This window comes from Centruroides sculpturatus, unplaced genomic scaffold, assembly GCF_000671375.1.
Source record: "Centruroides sculpturatus isolate CEXI.00-Female unplaced genomic scaffold, Cexi_2.0 scaffold9, whole genome shotgun sequence".
In the NCBI taxonomy this organism is placed as follows: domain Eukaryota; kingdom Metazoa; phylum Arthropoda; class Arachnida; order Scorpiones; family Buthidae; genus Centruroides; species Centruroides sculpturatus.
In genome coordinates, this window is record NW_019384576.1 from 404,008 (window position 1) to 424,700 (window position 20,693).

The 20,693-nt window shown below is 28.6% G+C and overlaps 2 protein-coding genes across 3 annotated transcripts in view; both read left to right on the forward strand.

The window, feature by feature from the left end:
• The window catches only part of LOC111624359, an 11,491-nt gene extending 11,301 nt beyond the window's left edge, over nucleotides 1–190 (forward strand). Inside the window, exon 4 of the mRNA XM_023367187.1 lies at nucleotides 144–190. Within this exon, the coding sequence (XP_023222955.1) occupies nucleotides 144–190 (47 nt within the window). The remainder of the gene's footprint in view (nucleotides 1–143) is intronic.
• Nucleotides 191–2,238: 2,048 nt separating this feature from the next.
• LOC111624338 lies at nucleotides 2,239–12,958 on the forward strand. Of its 2 annotated transcripts, none has more exons than XM_023367161.1 (16): nucleotides 2,239–2,552; nucleotides 4,716–4,887; nucleotides 4,967–5,092; nucleotides 5,163–5,295; nucleotides 6,521–6,589; nucleotides 6,751–6,806; nucleotides 6,883–7,008; nucleotides 7,321–7,558; nucleotides 7,648–7,823; nucleotides 8,423–8,524; nucleotides 9,855–9,971; nucleotides 10,041–10,138; nucleotides 10,456–10,627; nucleotides 11,737–11,878; nucleotides 12,042–12,163; nucleotides 12,246–12,958. In XM_023367161.1, the coding sequence occupies exons 1-16, from the start codon at nucleotides 2,311–2,313 to the stop codon at nucleotides 12,612–12,614; spliced, it is 2,460 nt and encodes an 819-aa protein (XP_023222929.1). In that variant the 5' UTR covers nucleotides 2,239–2,310; the 3' UTR covers nucleotides 12,615–12,958. The 2 variants fall into 2 exon arrangements, with proteins under 2 accessions (XP_023222929.1, XP_023222928.1); XM_023367160.1 differs by having other exon boundaries at nucleotides 2,241–2,552; nucleotides 7,321–7,573.
• Nucleotides 12,959–20,693: the final 7,735 nt, after the last annotated feature.

A 20,693-nucleotide genomic window follows, 5' to 3' on the forward strand; every position in this document is an offset into this window, starting at 1 on the left:
AAATGGGGGAGAGGATTGAAAAATACAAAACAAAAAAAGGCAATTTAAAAGGCTAAATGGAATCTGACGAAATGTCAAAATCTCAAAAAAGAAAATGGAATATATGTAACAGTGTAGTGAAATATTTGTTGCATATTATGTAGAGCCAGAATGTAGGGAATATCAAAAACAGAAAAAGAAAGCTGGCTAAGTGCAGTTGAAATGGATGCACTGACAAGGTTATTCAGATTATTATTCATGCATGAAAAAAAAACTGAAAAACTAAAGAAGTGATGAACATGAAGGAATTAATTATTAATGAAATAAAAGAAAGGTAATTAATATGATGTGAAGATAAAAATTACAAAGGATAGCCATGGAATAGAAACCACAAATAGTCAGAAGATCAAAAAAGAAAGACCTGGGAATAAGGTATATGGAAACAGGAGGAGGAGAAACATCCAGGATGAAATTTGTATGAATTCAACAGAATGGAAAAATTTTCTGAAAAACTGTCTGTCAAGAGAGAGAGCTTATATTTCCAAATAACAGAGAATTTTATCCTTTAATGATAAGCATAAATTTTGCTGAAGAGAACAAATCATATTTGTTTTCTTCAGCAAAATTTATGCTTATCACTAAAGAATCTATCAAGAGAATGAGTAGCAACTAAAAAACCATGTAAATATTGCATAATTTTTTTGCACACCTACTTCTACATTTCACCTAAAAATTTCTGGTGAGAACATTAATACGTATACATAAAAAAAAATATATAAATATATAAAACCCTATATATATATTATATATAGTATAACCCATATTTGAAATATGGGGTTATGGGGTTTTTTCTTTTAATATACAGAGAGCAATGCATATTTTGAATAATTGGAATTGAAACAAATTATCAGATTGGTGCAAAAATAATTGTGGTTTTCAATCATTGACTTTAAAAGATATATGTGAGCTTAGAATAAAGTTTATTAATCAAAATATGAACCATTAAAATCTATACATTTTTGCCAACAAGTAACAATTCTATTTATTCCAGTAGCATAGAATTTGGAAGTCCTGGAACCTATAAGTTATATAAAGGCATTTTGAGCTTCTGCTTGGTTGTTGAAAACTTTCTCTTGCAGAAGTTGTGAAGGTGCTTGAAAAAGTGATAATTGATTGAAGAGAGGTCTGGTGAATAAGCTGGATGAGGTAGAGTTTCATAGGCCAGTTTATTCAATTTCTGCAGAATCATTTGTGAAACATGGTTGGTCATTATCATGGAGAAGAATTGATCCTTTTCAATTGACCACATGTTGGATATAAATGTTTCAGTTTATGGTGCATGTTGTCAATTTCCTGAAAATACTTCTCTGCTGTGATAGTTTTGCCATGATTTGAGAAGTTGTAGTGGATAATTCCATTTGCCAACCATCAAACAGTGCCCTTAACCTTCTTTTGGTGCAGCTTTAGTTTGGGGAAGTGTTTTAGTTGTACATCTCGGTCCAGCCATTATGCAGAATGCAGGCAATTGTCATACAGAATCTATTTCTCATAATGTGATCAAGAAATGGGTCATTTTTGTTGCACAAAAGAAACATAGAGCAGATTTTGTAACAACAATTTTTTTGAAACTCATTCAGCTTGTTCAATCTTTCATTGAGCTTTTTTTATTTTCTTATTTGGTGCAAATGTCAAACTACTATTGAATGGTTAACATTTTGTTCTTCTGCAATCTCTCAAGTTGTTTTGCGGAGATCAGCCTCAGTAATGGCCCTCAATTGGTTGCCATCAATCTCAGATGGTCATTCATGACCTTCCTCATTTACAAGGCTCTTGTCTTCATTATGAAACCAATGTTGAGCTGTATATTCACTGATTGTCTCCTGGCCAAATGCTTGGGTTATATTGTGTGCAGTTTATATTGCTTAATGCCCCAATTTGAACTTGTACAATAAAATTGCTTGAATTTGCTTTATTTTCATGCTTTAATTTGACAATATAAAATAAACAAGAATAAATATGAAAACAAAACCATTAGCATAAATCTGTAGAGGGACATTCTGCTTTAAAATCGTACATTATGTTAATGTGATAAAATAAAATTTTAGCCCAAAATAAGCCTCAAAGTTTAAAATAATGAAAATCACAATTATTTATGCACCAATCTAATATTAATGTTTCATCAAAGAAATATTATTTCCTTAGATTTAGTTTGTTTGTTAAGTGATACAAAATATAAAATTAAATATTATCATTATGATATAAGTTTATATTAAATTTAAACAATTTCAGTTAAAAAATGAAGCCAATGTTATTAAATATGAGTATAAATTTATGGAGAGAAACGGATGGCCTGTTCTTATGATGCAAGAAAGCTTTTTGACATTAATGGATATATTAATAGGTCAAAGTTTTTGTATTCAGTATGATAATAAAATGGGAGTATCATATTCAAAACCACTTCATAGTGCTATTCTATCTCCAACTACAAATGAAATGGATATCCAGCCCAGTTCAAATCAAGATAATGTAGATGGTGATGGTGTAGGAAGAAAACCATCGTGGAAATTGGGAAAGTATGTATATTTATGTAGTTTTTTGTTAACTTACTGTACATAACTTGCAATATTGTTTTTTAAGAATTTATTCATAATATATTCCAAATATTTAAAAATATATTCAATAGTATACAGTAAGAAATTATTTTATTTGTAACTTTTATTTTGAAACCAGTTTTTTGTCAATTATGTACTTTCAGTGTTTCAGAATACAATATTTTGATGACTGACCTTTTTCTGTATGCTACATGGCTGTCAAAAGTTCAAAACTTTCCTTTAAAAACAATGAAAAATGTCCAATTAAAAACAAAGTTTTAAAATTATAACTGGTAATGCCACAAACATCTTTCATTCCATCCTGACCACATGAGGACTGTAAAGCTTTATATCTAATAAAAGCATGCACTGGTAAATGTGGATTTTCAGCTGTCCCCAGTGATGAATCTTTGTATAATATTACTGGATGGTATTTAATTTTAAAACTAAAATTGACGACACAATCTGTTGGAAAAGGAATCACCATTTAACCTTGTATTATTAATTATGAATTAAATCTGTAATTACAAGTTTCATTATAAATAGATATATTTATAAATTAGAAAGTTCTTAATCTTTGTGGCAAGTCCTTGCTTAATGTTGTTTCATTATACAGTCATTGAGGAAAGATAAAAGTATATTTGTTATCATTTACAATTGTTGTTGTTGAATTTTACCATTTATAGGTAAAATTGAAGAGGTGGAAAGTATCAGAGGTTAAAACACACTCCAATTTTATAATATTAACTGAATTATAGCTTGTTCATAAGATTTAACCTGTAGTAAAATTGGTTTTGTTATGTAATTTCACTTAATCTTGCAATTTCTAAGAACTAAGATCAACAATGTTAAGTGAGGACATGCTATATTTATTTAAAACACCATTAAATTATAATTTTTAACAAATACTGTGTATACCTTATGAAAATAGTAACATAATGGTTTGAATGTAAGAATATCTGAAGCCAACCTGATAAATAATATATAAGGTATATGTAATGATCCAATGATTAGTCAACAGAATAATCATCTTAGTGACACAGTAAGAGATGATGATCCACTTCATCTCATCTCAACAGATATTTCATTATTACTGATTCAAAATTTTGTTGAAAAACAATGAACAAGAGTAAATAAATTCAAATAGATGATATTCATTGTTACTGTTGTGTTTATACGTACTAGGATGAAACTATGGAAAGAATGGATTAGAAATGACTGATTTTATGTGATGGAAAAGATAAAAACAATACATGTGCATGATGATTAACAAAAGTGGTGTGATAATTGTAGAAAACACTGATATTTTGATCTTAAAATGTCTTGTTATCTAATAGTATCTATCATCCAGAAGAATCAAAATTCCTTATGATTTCGCACATTTTAGTGCAACATTCATAATTTATTCAAGTGTTTTATTTTTTCCAAATCTGTAAAAGATGAATTTAAAAGTTCATATAAGTAATTAATTATCAAGATCATTATAAAAAGTAAAATTTTTTAAAACATTAAGTGTTACATATTATTAAAAGTATTGCATAATTAATCAAGTTTTTGAACTATTGAAAGAGCAAGGTTTACACTTTTATTTCATTCTTTAATGTGTTTTTTGTTTAAAAATAACATTATTGTTATGAAAAATTGCAGAATTCTTTACTCATAAATCATTGTATGGTTATATAATTGACTTTTTAACAAAAATACTTATTGATTTTTCCTAATGCATGTATCCCATTGATTAATATGGTTAATTAATTCCTCAATCCTACCTCGTATATCAAAATATGGTATCAGTATCAATGTTAAGTAAAGACAACTGGTAAAACTGTGTAAATTAAAACTTTTCCTCATATATAAAGGGATTGCCACAATTAATTTCACATGCTAATCAAAACTTCATTAAACAAGGGATACTTGTAATTGTCTTTTAGTAGAAATTGTCAAATATTAGAAAAAATAAATTTAAAAAATTTTTAATATTACTACTAATGTAAGTTTTATTGAAAGAAAAACTGAAGCATAATATAGTTTTTTAATTCATTTTTAATTATTGTTGTTTTTACCTATCAGTGAATAAAAGTTAAATTTATTTATTTATCAAACATTTAATTTTTAAATACTTAAAAGTATGTTCTGTGATTTCAGAATTGATTTTAGACAGTTATCTGTACGAAGAGGAAAAGACTATCGACGAGGTTTCACTGGAAAGGAACTTGTTGCTAAACCAATCTTACTCAGCTATGTTAGAGCTGAAGCAGCACAATATGCTCTACAGTTAAAAAATGAGTTGTGTACTTTGGGATTCAGTGTATATTTGGTAATAAAAATATTTTAAGAATTGTATATTATTCTCTCATTTAATTTTATATATATCTAATTTATTAAATTTAAAACAGGATGTTCATGAAATAAAAACTGGGAGTGATTGGCAAGATGCTTTAAATTTTGCTGTTAGACATTGCTATATTTTTGTACCATTAATTACACCAATGTATGGAAAAACACAGTGGACAAACAGAGAGGTAAATCTACATTGAAGAAATAAAGACCTGATGTTAAAATATTGCATATAAATTTTTTGTTTTACTGTAGGTAAAATTGGCAGACACACTTGGAAAATTAATAATTCCAGTAAATTTTACAGATCAGTGGCCACCAGAATGTTTAGCAATACAGTTTGCATCTACACAATATATACCATATCGTCTACTTGATAACGAACATGGTAAATATCAGTTAAAATATCATGCATAATTTACTAAATAATGTAATTGTATTATAATTAATTTATATTCTAAATTTTTTATTTAGAATTATTAGATAGTATTCTACTAAACAATTGGTTTAACAAGGATCACTAGTTAACACCAATTATTATTATTATACTAATAAACAATATTTTCATTGTTTTATTTTTTCCTTTTTGATCATTTTTATTATATTAGAATTAAAATGTTTTTTTAAGAAGTTTGAATCTTGTTTGAAGTTAATAAAAGAATTTTATATTTACATGTATCATTTTCACCAAAAAATATACTACCTAAATTTCAGTAAATATCTATTAGTAAATTTCTAGTAAGAATGAATAATTTTCCTACATGTTTAATTTCAACATTGTTAATAAATAATTGGTTCAGACCATTATTAATTATTATAAAAAGTATTTTTAAAATAAAGTTGATTATTATTCAGAAAATTGAATATAGATGCTACATGTATTGAGTGAAAAAAAGATGCATAATCTTTATTTAGATGCTAAGATCAGATGAGTTTTAATATATTTATTTATTTTTAAATTTAATTTTGATATCCTATAAATTTTGCTGACTAACTTGTTCCTGCCTTACAAAAGTAAAACATCATGAGGAATAGTTCAGCTAGCAATTTGCAAATTTTTTAATAAGATTATTATTACATTCTGCTTAGAATATTTAATAATAAATACAATAATTGTTTTTATTGATAGAGATTTATGTAATGCATCTCTAAATAAATCTTTGAAAAATATGTAATGAATTTTAATAACATCTTCTAGTTTAAAAGTAGATAAAAATTAATACTTGATGATTGTTGGTTTATTTTTGTTTGTATATGGCAATATAACAGATGATCTGCCAAGGGGCGATGGCTCCTGACTTTTTATGAGGAAACTGGCTCTTATTTAGGTGTTACAAATGTGAAGAAAACGTGGAAAACTCCACATTGCTAGCCTGTTATCAAGGCCTTAATCCATGGCCAACTACCTGTGTTTGGTAGTTTTATCCACTTGGCCACTGGTGAGATTTGGTGATATTTTTAAACAAACTGTTTTCTAACAATTGCTTTCATTAATATTTATTTAATATAATTCCATGTTTTTGCAAGTTAATTGATTAGTAGAAAAGAAATTTGAATATAGATTTTAAAAATTCCATGCAGAAATAAATACATTTTTAATTTAAATTTACCAGAAAAAATTGAATCTGAAAAAATTGCAAACATGAGATTGTGGGAACCAGAATTTGTCAAACGAGTAGCAGATGAAATTGCACTTCATTTTCAAAGAGATCAAGCTTGTAAAATTTCTGAGAAGAAAGTAAGTAAAAGATATTTATTATTGTTGTTGTTGTTAGCGTTATCAATTAAAACATAATGTAAATTATATATANGTGGGAACCAGAATTTGTCAAACGAGTAGCAGATGAAATTGCACTTCATTTTCAAAGAGATCAAGCTTGTAAAATTTCTGAGAAGAAAGTAAGTAAAAGATATTTATTATTGTTGTTGTTGTTAGCGTTATCAATTAAAACATAATGTAAATTATATATATTAGATATCAACAAGAATATATGATGCTACTCCATTGTCATCATCTGTGAAAAATCCACCTAAAGTAGAAAGATCAGAAGAAGAAAACAGATTAATTGTTATAAGTGTTCATCCTAAGCAAAGAATATTAGTAAGTCTCATATTTTTAAAATTATTCCACAGTATTAAAATAATATTTTTTAAGTTAATATGAATGTTAAATTGATATTTGATGAAATGATGTTAGTAGAATAAATATAATTGAATTTAAAAAAAATGCTGTGAAATGTTTTAACATTAAAGAAAACATTTCATAATTAAATATTTTAAAGACTGCGAAAATTTATCTTTTAAATTTTAAAATATTTACATTTTTAAAGAAGTTTTTAGTCTAATTACTTGATTAAATTGGAATTTAAATCAAATTTGTTAATATTTGAATTAAATGTTTTTATTGTAATAGGCTAAGGAGTTAAAAGCTACATTTACCAGATACGGTTATCAAGTTTGGTGTTCAGTTGAAACCTCTGATAGTCATACGAAACCTATATCTGAAAGCGAAGGTGGTTTTCAAAATCCACTGACGCCACGTGAATTGCCAACTATTCCAGAAGGAGAAGTATTCTTCAGTCAGACTGGAGGTGAATCATTTGTTTCTATTGGTGAGAGCAAACAATTTTCATCTGTATTTCGACACGAAGGTACTGAAATTGCCAGTAAGTTTAAAAAATTATTTATTCAAATTAATTCTGTATGATATCTATCTTAATTTAAATTTTTATGTTTATAGGTCACCGACCATTATCAAGACTTTTGTCCCAACTTAGTGACATTAGCCAAGTATCTTCTCTTACCCCTGAAAAGTTAGATAGGTTGAAATTATTCCAACAGAAAACAGATCAGGCTGGTGTAGTGATAGTGGTTGTCTCAGATTCGTATACAAAATCAAAAACATCACAACAGCAGGTTGGTTGAATNTAAAAATCATCATTTTTTTTCTTACGACAAAATTTTCTTGGCAAAAAGAATATTTTATTGAAAATTTATTGAGGATTCTCCTTAAAGGAAACTGATGAAATGCTCGAGACAACCAAATTTATGGAATAAATCGAACAACTGTAAGAAAAATCTAATCTGGGCGTATTTTATCACCCTGTGGCCCCATTATGGGCACGGTCGAACCCATAATGGGTATGGAACAAAGGTCCTCACTGAAATTGCCAGTAAGTTTAAAAAATTATTTATTCAAATTAATTCTGTATGATATCTATCTTAATTTAAATTATTATGTTTATAGGTCACCGACCATTATCAAGACTTTTGTCCCAACTTAGTGACATTAGTCAAGTATCTTCTCTTACCCCGGAAAAGTTAGATAGGTTGAAATTATTCCAACAGAAAACAGATCAGGCTGGTGTAGTAATAGTGGTTGTCTCAGATTCGTATACAAAATCAAAAACATCACAACAGCAGGTTGGTTGAATAAGTCATATTAGTGAATTATTTTATTTAAATGTATAAATTTAGGCAATACATAAGTGATTTTATGATAAACTTTTATGCAGGTATTCTATTGTGAACATAGAAAAAAAGTTGTATTGTTGAAATATGATAATTGCCAAATACCAGCGTGGTTTACACAGTTAATGGGAAATGACATGATCACGGTAAATATTTAATTAAACTTTAAATTTTGGATGAAAGCTATTGTATTCAAAATAAAAATTTATGGTTATTATTTTTATTGTTTAAGCTTTGATATAGAAATATAACTGATCAAAAAATATTCAGCCTTAAATATCTGAAAAAAAACTAGCTCTTTTTCTGTTTTTTTGAGGTATGTGTTGTCGACATTGACTGGGCATTGACATTAATGGAAGTCAATTGATCATTATTGAATATCGTTATGACAAATTTTTTTTCTGGAGTAAAACACATTTATGATTAAGGATGTTTATTTAGTTATACAATACAGGAATACACAATATATTTATTTTCTGAGGACCAAATGAGTTATATCATTTAAAAACAGAATGAATATGAAGTTTAAATAGGACATAAAGCTTAGTATATTGCATATATTACTTTTCTACCTTCTGAATAAGATGGTATAGGCCTATGGGATAAATAAATAAAGTCTAGTATATATTAATTCAGTCATATTTATTCAAATAACTGAGATTTGAATGACACTGAATTGCAGCACTCTTCTACTGCTTGGCAGGAATGCTTTTTTTTTATCTTACAGTTCTTTTTCAATATTTTTGGCATATTTATTAGAACTCAAGTAAACTTATTGTTTTCTTTCTTCTTACTTATTAATTTGTAAAACTCACTATATAACTTCCATTTTCCAATAATGTAATCTAAAGTTTAAAGAACAGAACAGAAACAAAAGTAACAAAAATACAAAATAAGGTTACATTACATGGAGTGCAATGGCGGCCATGATGGCTCACATCATTACCCAAGCAGCACTTGGGCATTGTTTTAATGCATTCCCAATATTGTCCATTAGAATGGTGATTGGGTGATTTGATGTCACTGCCCTGTCATTGCCCAACACAATGCATAAAGATAATTATATGATTTTATATACTCACATCATTATCTTGACTGTAGCATATGTGAATTTCTTTGATTTTATTTTATTGTTGTCATCATATTTAATTTACAGAATAAAAAAATTGAGAATATTCTTTAAGATTATGAAATTTTTAGGCTCAAAAGTGTCATGTGAATCTATTTCTGAGGAATAAAAATCATTTTCATATGAGAACTTCTATATAGGAGGTCATATGAATAATAATCATTTATCTATATTCAATATGTAGATGAATGCTTAGTTAACAGTTCAGAGGTTAGGAGGCTTTGTTACCTGTATTAAATAACAAAGTAACAATTGATGTTGTAGTATTAATGTTTGATGATGATAAATATTACATATTATATATTTTAAAAAATGAAATTTTGAATAATTATATATATTTTGTTCAGTATTTAGGGAATACTCAATTTGAATTAGCATTAAGAGCTAAAGTCAAAAGAGCACTTAATCCTGCTTATTCTGAGACATCTAAAGAAGCAACAGCAGAAGCCAAAATGCAATTTTTGGTAAAAGTTATAAAAATTAATAATATAAAAAATATGATTCATGGATAAAAACTTAGTATTTAATTCTAGGTTACTTTTATGAAAAAAAATTTACCTCAAATAGACGAATGTGTTTATATTACTGGAAGCAGCAAATTGCAGAATCCTCGTTCCGAAGAAATTTGCAGGTACTTTTTATATTTTCAAAACAACTGCTGTTAGATTTTGATGTACTATGAATTTAAATTTATATCCTACTACATTTGCAGAAAATACAAATTACTCTAAAAATTATTTTTTTCAGAAGTCTAACTTGATTAAAGTTTTTATGATATGAATAGTAATGTCATTTGTACATAATGAGCAGATACAAGTCCTAATGCATGTATAAAAATTTTTCAAAAAAATTGTTATACATGCATATTCACTTATAATGTAACATGACTTGAATATAAATTAATTTTTACACTACTTTATTAAGTAACTAAAAATAGTTATTTTTTAGAGCCATTGCAAGAGAATTAGCAAAGGTCAAGAATATTGGAGTAGTAACTGGAGGATTTCTGGGTTCTGCAGATATTTTGGCAAAATCCTTTTATGAACTAAAAGCAGCAAATATGTCATCTAATCCTCAATATTCTCCAGTTGTTCATATTTTACCAACTAAAGACTCTCAAGTAAGAACAGATTAAATTGTTTTTTTATATATGAATGCAAAAATTTCTTACATAAAAATAATTAATAATAATATTCTTGAATTCATATATTGAATAATAAAGTTTTTATGAGATTTGTATATATAATTTAATCTTAAAGTACATAGATAAATTTTCTAATTAAAGTCTTATGTACTTTTTTTTTTTAACAAATTAACTCCAACTTTTGATATTAAGTATTGAAGAATTTAGTCTAGATAGAATTTTAATATTTTAATACTTTAATACTTTATTTGATTTTTCTTTATTAAAATTAATTGTCTAAATGCTTAAAACAATTTTATCCTGGAAATTTTATGTAATAGTTTTTATTTTGACATAAAACACTAATGATATATCCATGAGTGAAAACATTTGAAGTACTTTATACTGTAATCAATGCTTTAAAAATATTTAGAAAAATAAAAATAACAATTAATATTCCACTATGTTAGTATTTTTGTATGTTTTTTCCTTCTTATGATGTTGTAACATGGAAATTATGATTTAATACAGTATTAAGCATTTAAAATTTATCTTGTATTTTGCTTAAAATAAATTTAGCCAAATTTTGGGAATATTACTTTTTTCAATATTGGAACAAGTTAGATAGGTGTACCTTTACAACTTTTGTTTTTAGCCCCTACAATAAGGACATTATTATACAATCATGTTTGTAAAAATTGCAACACCTTGAAGGAATCATGTGAATAAACTGAAACTTATAGGAAATAAAAAGCAGGGTATGATTTGCAAATGATCAGAATATCAGAGTGATAGCACATTCATGAGCTAAGAAGCACCCTCTGAACAATCATGTTAGCTATATAAATAGAGGGCATTAGTAGAAAGTTGGAAGTAGTGTATTGTTGTCAAAATAATTTTCATCAAAGTAATTGATAAAAATTAATTTAATTTTTAAAAATCTCTCAAGAATTACAATATATTTTCAAAACAATATAAAATTCTCAATTTTTTTTATATAAGAATCATTAAAGAATTATAATTAAATACTTAAAATTCATCATATTATATCTATTTTTATTATAAAGAAATTTGATTTAAAAAATTATATTTAATTATATATTAAGGATTTTACATCAAAGGCAAATCAACATCCAGATGGTAGTTTTGAAATAATTTCTTATGGTAAAACTATGTTCCTGGGAGATTCTGTAAAAGAAAGAGAATCAGCAGTGGCACGTCTCTTTGATACATGCATCCTAGTTGAAGGTATATACATTTTTATTTTTAGAATAATGCATTATGTAGTAGTATTAATTTCTTTGATTTTCTTTAATCTATTAAATATATAGATTAATTTACTATTCATGATAATTTGTTTCTTGACATTTAAAACCACATTAAAATATACTAATTAAGCTGCTTCTTACAGGTGGACCGGGTGCTGCTAGAGAAGTAGAAGAATTTATTTGGAATGATCATTTTGTCATTCCAATCATATCTACTGGATGTGCCGCAGGGGGGCAATATGGAGTTCCAGTTAAAATATTTGAAGTAAGTTTTTAGAATATATTTAAAATAACATTTAAAATGTAACATTACAAAGTAATATAATATCAAATAAATTTCTTATTAGATTCCTCCACCTGTATCCCCAGAAGATTGGTCGGTGTTATCTGAAAAAGATGCATCGCCAGATGATGTTGCAAAGGCTGTTGTCAATATCATTGTTGCATTAAAGCGTTCCATTGCTTCACATTCAAGAAGCAATGTTAACACACAAATTAATTCCAGTAAATCAAAAAGAAAATCAAAAACATGTAAAGGAAAGGATAAAGAAAATGATCCTAACACAAAGAACTCAAGGTTTTTTCCAAAACAGAATCTATCGCCCTCAGTTCCATCTAGGGAACTTCTAGTTCCTAATGATGGGGAATGTTCACAGATTGTTAAACCACGTCATGCCAAATGGTGGCAAAGGTTCATTCATGTTTTTTCAAAGTAAAATATTTTATATTTAAGCATAATATGCTAAAAATTGGTATATAGTTTTTCAGCTTATAGGTTATCAAAACATTTATTATGATATTGCAGAAATTAAGTTATTTTATTATGTTTATGTTTTAGATTTTTTTTGTTTTTAGAAATGTTATAATTTATACTAGCAAAACTGTTGATGTTTAGTTATATGAAAGTTATGTTATAAATGGATTGCAATATACGCAAGACTAGCTGTTACCCACAACTTCGCCTGCAGGGTTTTGCAAGCAAACCCCATTTATATTCAGTATTTCAACAACCATAGTAATTGTTATATAACACCTACCACTGAGAATGTTGAGAATTGCTGAGAATCAAACGAACTATTTTCAATTTGATAAATTTTTTGGAATGTTTACAATCGTTTTATAATCGAACTAATATGCAATAACAAATTTGAATTTAAAACGGTTTGAACATTTGGTTAAAAAGTCGAAATATATAAAAATATTTATAACAATGTCTGAAATGTTATCAATTTAATACACCTAAGAACTCAATGAAGACTAAACGTAGTTGAAAACAAAAAATCACATCTAAAATAGTACAGTAGAAGCCGTTCTTTAGGTTAAGCTTTAATCCTCTCCCCGGGGGAATTTTGAAAAATCCCTTCTTAGTGTGCATTCTCATGACATACCCTAACTGTGTACCAAATTTCACCTCTTTAGGTTCAGCAGTTTGCTCTGGGCAATGATGAATCAATCACTTGTTTAGTCAGTCAGGACAAGTAATTTTATATATTTAGATTTTTCAAAAGTAAGTTTACAACACAAACACAATTTAAGATAAGTCAAACATATTAAAAAATTTGTAATTTTATCAGTCAGTACGTAGTCAGTGTATACTATACATTTATATGTTGACTACATACAAAAACAGCATTGCCCACAGACTATGATAAAGGGGGGAGCACAAGCTATAAAAAAGGATTTTGTACATTATGCAGAGAGCTTCAAACTGATTTAATGCTGGATCAGCACTCCCACAAGGTGACACTGGTTGCACTCAGGACTTGAAAACAAGGAGTAGGGTTTTGGTCGACATGTGACGAAGTTGCCTGAATCAATGAACAAATATTATTTATTAGTTTCTTTTATATTTGCAGAATAGGCTAGAAGTCAATAATTTTCTATTGTTTGGGGCCTCCTTGAAGATTAGGAAAAGGGATAACAGACAAAAAGGAGAGCACGTGTACAAAGTGCCCTGATGCATGGGCATTTCTGTACAAAAGTAACTGATTTATTTTATAATATGCATTTATTGTAAATAGTATGATTCCTGTAATATACATACATTATTATTATTATTATTATTGTTGTTGTTGTTTTTTAAGAACAGTAGTCTCTGCTCATTGCAATCATGGATAATTTTATCAAAATTAACAGGTCCTGAAACATACAAGTTATAATCTATTTCACATATAAAATATTTAGCTTAAAATCATGGAGACATTTTTTTTTTTTAATGATAAAAAAAAAATAAACAGCAGCACTGAGAATTGATGAATCATCACACAATTTTTGATCATGTAAGCAAAGTGATGGAGGATTAGGCCCTTTATGGAAGACTGAATCATAACAAAAATTTCATTATGATTCAGCCTCCTTTGGGAATAAGTGAGCAAGAAAAACAAACCATGAAATTAGAATATTTTTCTGTGGGATATTAAAGAAAAATCTATGTACAGAATATATAGTCAGATGAAGGTATACATATTCTCAAAATTTTTATGAATAGTTTATATGGAGAACAAGTGGATGAAGTCCATGAGAGGACTGGGCAAAGTGGATGGGGAGTTGGGCTGCCTATTATGGTCAGGGTGCAAAGCTTTCTAAAACATTATAAAAATGTCACTTATTCTTATCATATTTAGGTAAATAGGTATTTTTATGCTTTCTTTTCATGCTAGCAGCTTTAACATGTGGCTGATAACATTAAATCAATACTGATTTCATGTTATCAGCCACATCTGATAATACTGATTAAGACAAGTATTAATACTAGATGAATTACTTATCAATTATCTTCAAGTCATGCATTTTTAAATTGCTTTAATATGTCTTTTTATAGGAAATTGTGATTTCATTCACTTAATAATCTGACTAATAGCATTAGGACATGCCCAAACTGCATAAAGTGATTACAATAAGCAAAGTCTACTGTAATATAATTTTTAAGTGTATGAGGTGAAATAACTGTATTGTAATTGAATTAGTATGTTCTTATTTGAAATTACCATTTCTTATGTATAATTCAAAAGTTATAAATCCTGCAAATTAAGGAAAATGACAATCAATGATACAGTTAGTAAAAATGTTCCTTGCATGTTTTTTCATCCAAACGTGCCTTATTTTACAAGTTGCCTAATTCGGGTATGTAAGAGATAACTTACTGTAACTATAAGTTATTTTTGAAAGACCCATATGTGCTTTTATCTGGTGAATGATATGAATGGCTAAAAAAGTTGAGTAGAATTTAATAGCGTTTATCATTTAATAAAATATTACTACAGTACAAAGTTATTCTGTAAAAAATTCTGTTACCCAAGATATCATACTTGTTCTTTCTATTTTAAAAATATAATGTACTTGATTTTTATAAAACTGCATTGTTTTTTCTGTGTTTGTGAATTATATTGTGATAATCAAGGAATTCTTGTATTCCCTGACTTTTGTTTTTAAATTCTTTTCATTTAGAATCATACTTTACATAAAGTATGTGTTAATATTTATATACATTAGGTTCTTTATTGTTTGACAATAAACAAACAATCAAATATAGAATATGTACCGTGTTGGTAATAGCAATAATTAAATAATGATTATTATTTATTGTACTGGCAAATGACTCAATGTCATTGTAAGGTGTGGCTGTTTTTTTAACTCTGTCCTGTGGACACTAAGAGGACCTTTCTGCCAGTCTTTTGTGTTTGGCCAAGTCCACATGGGACAGTCAGTTGGTGATGTATGGGACTCATTTGGATTCGATCCCAGATGCCTAGAGCAGTAGTTTGCCATCTTAACCACTTATCCATTCAGGAATCTTCTGTAAAGGTTAGTCATACAAACTTAAATAATATCTCCTTGATGATAATGATTTTGTACATTAAATTGCAATGAATTACAAAATTCAAGATTTTTCTGACTTAACATTTATTTGGATATGGATATTAACTTCAATTTGAATTTTAGAATAGCTTACATTATTAGATGGGTCAGTTTTTACGGAATTTTACATGAAATTATTGTTGTTGTTTAAACTAGGTCTGTCACTTCTTTATATACATCACTTTAAATGTACTTGTTTCTTTAGTACAAACATTGTTTCATACAAACTAAATTGTATATTTTAATGAAATACCAATATAATATAATAATGTAATCAGTGTACAATATTACAATACAATATATTGTTGCATTACGGAATTTTAATGTACCAATAAATATCTTCAGTCGTTATAGATACAGTATTTATACACTACCTCCAGATGATTATTAAATTTTTATTCTCCAAAAAATGTCAATGCAAGAAATTTGTACAGAAAAATTTAAGGAATTCAGAAATAAATAAATTTTTTATTTGAATTTGGTTAACTTACTATATTAAATATGATTTCTAGTCTCTGTTCCAATATACAGGTTGGTCAGGATCAATGCACAATTGCTCGTGGAAGACCAAACCAGAAACTTATAGTAGTTTTTTCAATAAGACAGTGCATTCCGGAGATATGGGCGCGAATAGTTTTGTGATATCACATCTGATAAGAATATAGACATTACATACACATAAATTATTCATATATTTGTTTAACATTAGAACTGAAATGCCACAACACGTCGGACTGCATGAATATAGCGTATTTTCAAAATGAGCATAGTGTAATGAGACACAAGCTGCAGCTCATCACCGAACATACATCTGTGTTGCTGCATATCGGGTTACAGTTGTGGTGATGGTATAGGCCGTCCAGACGTAAATGGGCGTCGGTATACGAGTGCGTTTAGATGACCCCACAGGAAGAAGTCCACAGGGTTCAGATCTGGTGACCTAGCAGACCGTGTAATAGACCACGGTAAATCCATCCATCAACTGGAAAGTTCTATATCAAACCACCAGCAAACATTTCTAGCATAATGGGCCGGTGCTCCATGCTGGAATCATAGGGTGCAGAGAACAGCTAATGGCACGTCTTCCAGTAGAACACGTAGAAACACTGGGTAGTTTGCAGTAGTGAGACTTTCCAGAAGAAGATATTGTTCCACTAGGATATCGCCAATAATACCACCACACCAGATATTCTAGCCCAACTAGATCACGTGTTGCATGGTTTGTTCGATGCCCAAATATGACTATTACGAGTATTGACGATATCTTCACGCGTAAACATGACTTCACAGTCCACAAAACCCGACAGATGAAAGTAATATCGTCGAAATGTTGCCATAGCAGCCACTCGTAGTATTCCTATCTTTGCAACTAATCTACATATAAGTAGATTTTACACCCGTGTGAAGTGATATGAATTGTGACACTGGTCCGTGCTGAGCTGTGAGTTGGAAGCAGGAAGAGCTGGGCGGATTTGTCATCTGGACGGAGATTACTCCCTCTCTGTATAGTGAGAGAAGCCTTCTAAATTCACTACTACTATTCCGGGTGACATTCATTGTCCGGGTTTTATCCGGACAGGCAAACGTCGATGGCATTAATTAATCAACCAATCAGAAAATTTACTCGATTTATTTAATAAATTAATCATAAATAATATAACAACATTACATCTTATATTATTTTCGACTGATTATACGAGTATTATCTATTAATGATTTAACCAATGTTACCGAAGTTTCTGTTCTGCATATTTATTAAGGATAAAATATATATATAATATTTTTTTAAAAACATAAATTTTTTAAGATAAAAGTTTATTTATATTTCTAGAACCACTACACATTTTGTAAGGACATAAAGTTAAATTTAGCGCTTTATAATTGTGATTTATGGCAAAAATTTTATTGTACCATCCAATTGCTCCGATTGGATGAAGTTTCGGTCTACCAAAATTCTATTATAAGAAATAAAACTTGGAAAATTCTTCAATAATAATATTGAATCGCTCTTTCCATTATTAAAAATCATCATTTTTTTTCTTACGACAAAATTTTCTTGGCAAAAAGAATATTTTATTGAAAATTTATTGAGGATTCTCCTTAAAGGAAACTGATGAAATGCTCGAGACAACCAAATTTATGGAATAAATCGAACAACTGTAAGAAAAATCGAATCTGGGCGTATTTTATCACCCTGTGGCACCATTATGGGCACGGTCGAACCCATAATGGGTATGGAACAAAGGTCCTCCCAGTGCCCAAAGTGGCGGAAAGAGTAAAGAACAATGATGTAAAACTTGGTTTAATGGGATATGGTAATGTAAAGCGTGAGGACTTTCTATAAGAAACTGGTGCATTTTCGTTGGTTTTATCCACTCGGCTAGCGGTGGGCCAATCTAAACAAACTTCAAATTAGTTTTTGTTTTCATTTAATTAGAATGCTTGCAAATTCGAAATTTAATCATTCTAATCAGGGCCGGATCCACAGGGGCCTACAAAGGAACTTAAGCCCTTGCCATGGACACACAAAATATTAAAATTTATCTAATTTATCTATTTATCATTCTTCCAGCATCAAAACGTTATTTTTAAAACACATTTATGATGGCATATATGGCTTATCGAACACAATTCAATTGTCTTGCACGTGTTAATAAAATGTCCTTATAATTATTTAAATATTCTTTTTAGTTTTTGCGTTCTTCCCCTTTCGAATTCTTCTTGAACCACTGATTCCAATGAAGAAACTAGACCAAATATGCTGAAATAATTGTATAGAACTAAACTAATATTTATCATAAAATATAAAGTCAATATTTTATTCTAAAATAAAGTAAATACAGTAAATTTTAACACACGTCCCTTCCTTTCACGTTCCTTCTTTTCTTCTAGATTCTTGTTTTTCAGTTTACATTTCGACTTCCTTCTTTAAGAAAAATGCGCCGAGAATTACGATTTGTATTTAACAAATTGATAAATATGAAACACTTTAAATCTTAATTTCTAATTTAGTATTGTCGCGTGTTGTAAAGAATCATTTTCCACGTGTTTATTAATTTGTCTCGAATGAAGAAAATGTATAAATTTAATACGAAAAATATTACAAAAAATTAACTTTATGTTATTTATAATAAATTCTAATTACGATTATTATAAAATATTTTAAAAATTATATATTAAAAGGCGAATATTTTTCTAACGATGTCATAAATTCAATCTAATTCGAGCGCCATTAGTTTTCGTGCCAAGTACAGTCAGTACTTATGATTTTTGATGGACCACGTGCAACAATTTGCTTGTGTATAACGAACAACAATTTAAAGTAATTAATAGCTTATATGTTAAACTATAAAAATTTCTAATTTAATTTTAAAAGGATGCTGTTAATTAGAAATTGTCATATAAATCAAATTAAACTTTTGATATTTATAAACATGGCGGCGTTAGAGAACGAGTTTATCAACATTAGTCTAGAATTATATGACAAAAATTTGACAATGCTGTTTACTATTTACTCGAAATTATTTCTAAGAAAATTTCCTAATTAAATTGTACAATTATTTTTAACAATATCTTAATTATATCTTATATTCTAAGACAATTAGTTGGATATGTTTTTCNACATCCCAAAAATGAAGAAAAATGATTAAGAATGTTCTTTAACTTATCGAATTAAGATCTTATCTTTTATAAGAAACACTTTACACAACGAATTTTATCAATTTTCCTCCCTTTTCTACCCCTCTCACCCCTTTTCGGATGTAAAAATTGTCCAAGAATTCATTTTTCTTTGTGTAAATAAAAACGAAATTTTTAATTTTATAATATTAAAATGAATAATTGTATGATACGGTACAATTGCCAGTGTTGTAATTTCGATATTTATGAAATGAAATTACCCTATTTTCAATTCAAATGAGCCTGTGTATATTATAGATCCTGTCTAATGTAATTCGAAGATCAATACTAATTATTCGCCATGTTAATGTTACATTGCAGATTAACAAAATGATTGTAATTTTTAGTAATAAAAGCTAACGTTAAAGTAATTACAAAGACACAGAGTAGACCACACACCACCCAAACACATTTTAAGATGAATGACTCGAAGATACATAGTGATAAGATATAGGATGAGGCATTGAAATCGAATGAAACTTATTGGTGCAAATGTAATGACGATGGTAATAAGTAATTACAATATCGTAGCAAAGGGATAATTTTCTGTAGAACAACAGTACAATTTAAAGAAATCTTTAGGACCTAATGGGACCTGCTCTTGTTTGAGTACATGAGATAATGCAATTCGATATGGTGTCATACAGGCATCGTATGCTACTTGCGACAATTTTCCCACGGATGTTGCAACTGTCGTTTCGGATGTATTGCTCTCACAGATGGCCGAAATTGGCGTCCCATTAGTACCGCAAATGCTCACGTGGAGAGACAGAACAGGCCAAGAAAGTATGGTAACTTGAAGGACTAGAAAATCCTAACCGTCATCATCTTGCTGGAAAATGGCTGTTTGCAGCCCTGCCACTAAATTCAATACATTAAAGTGCAGGATTTCTTGAATGTATCGCTGTACCGTCAATGTTTTTTGTACCACTACTAGAAGTGACCGATTATGATACAACATGGCTTCCCAGACTCCAGCAATGAGGTCTGGGGAGCGAGCCATCTTATATCGCGCACAGACACACAAGGAGAGTCTGACCTCCTTGTGTGTCTGTGCGCCCTGACGTATCCATTGCTCATTACAAAATAACCTCAAAACAAAAACCACTTCCAATAGCGGCCCTTTTTGTTTCCGTCAATGGCCGTTGTACAGAGGTTTGACTGTATTCGCAGGTTCCCCTGTCTGATTTCATTTAAAAATATTTCAATTTTACATATCGGAAATTATACTATTATTTGTTTATAAAATAATAAAGATA

Bases quoted from the DNA above. Each gene is read 5' to 3' on its own strand.
- LOC111624338 (XM_023367160.1), top strand. From the start codon at position 2,311: ATGGAGAGAAACGGATGGCCTGTTCTTATGATGCAAGAAAGCTTTTTG. The intron at 2,553-4,715 runs GTATGTATATTT...CTGTGATTTCAG, and splicing joins CCATCGTGGAAATTGGGAAA to AATTGATTTTAGACAGTTAT. The intron at 12,164-12,245 runs GTAAGTTTTTAG...ATTTCTTATTAG, and splicing joins TTCCAGTTAAAATATTTGAA to ATTCCTCCACCTGTATCCCC.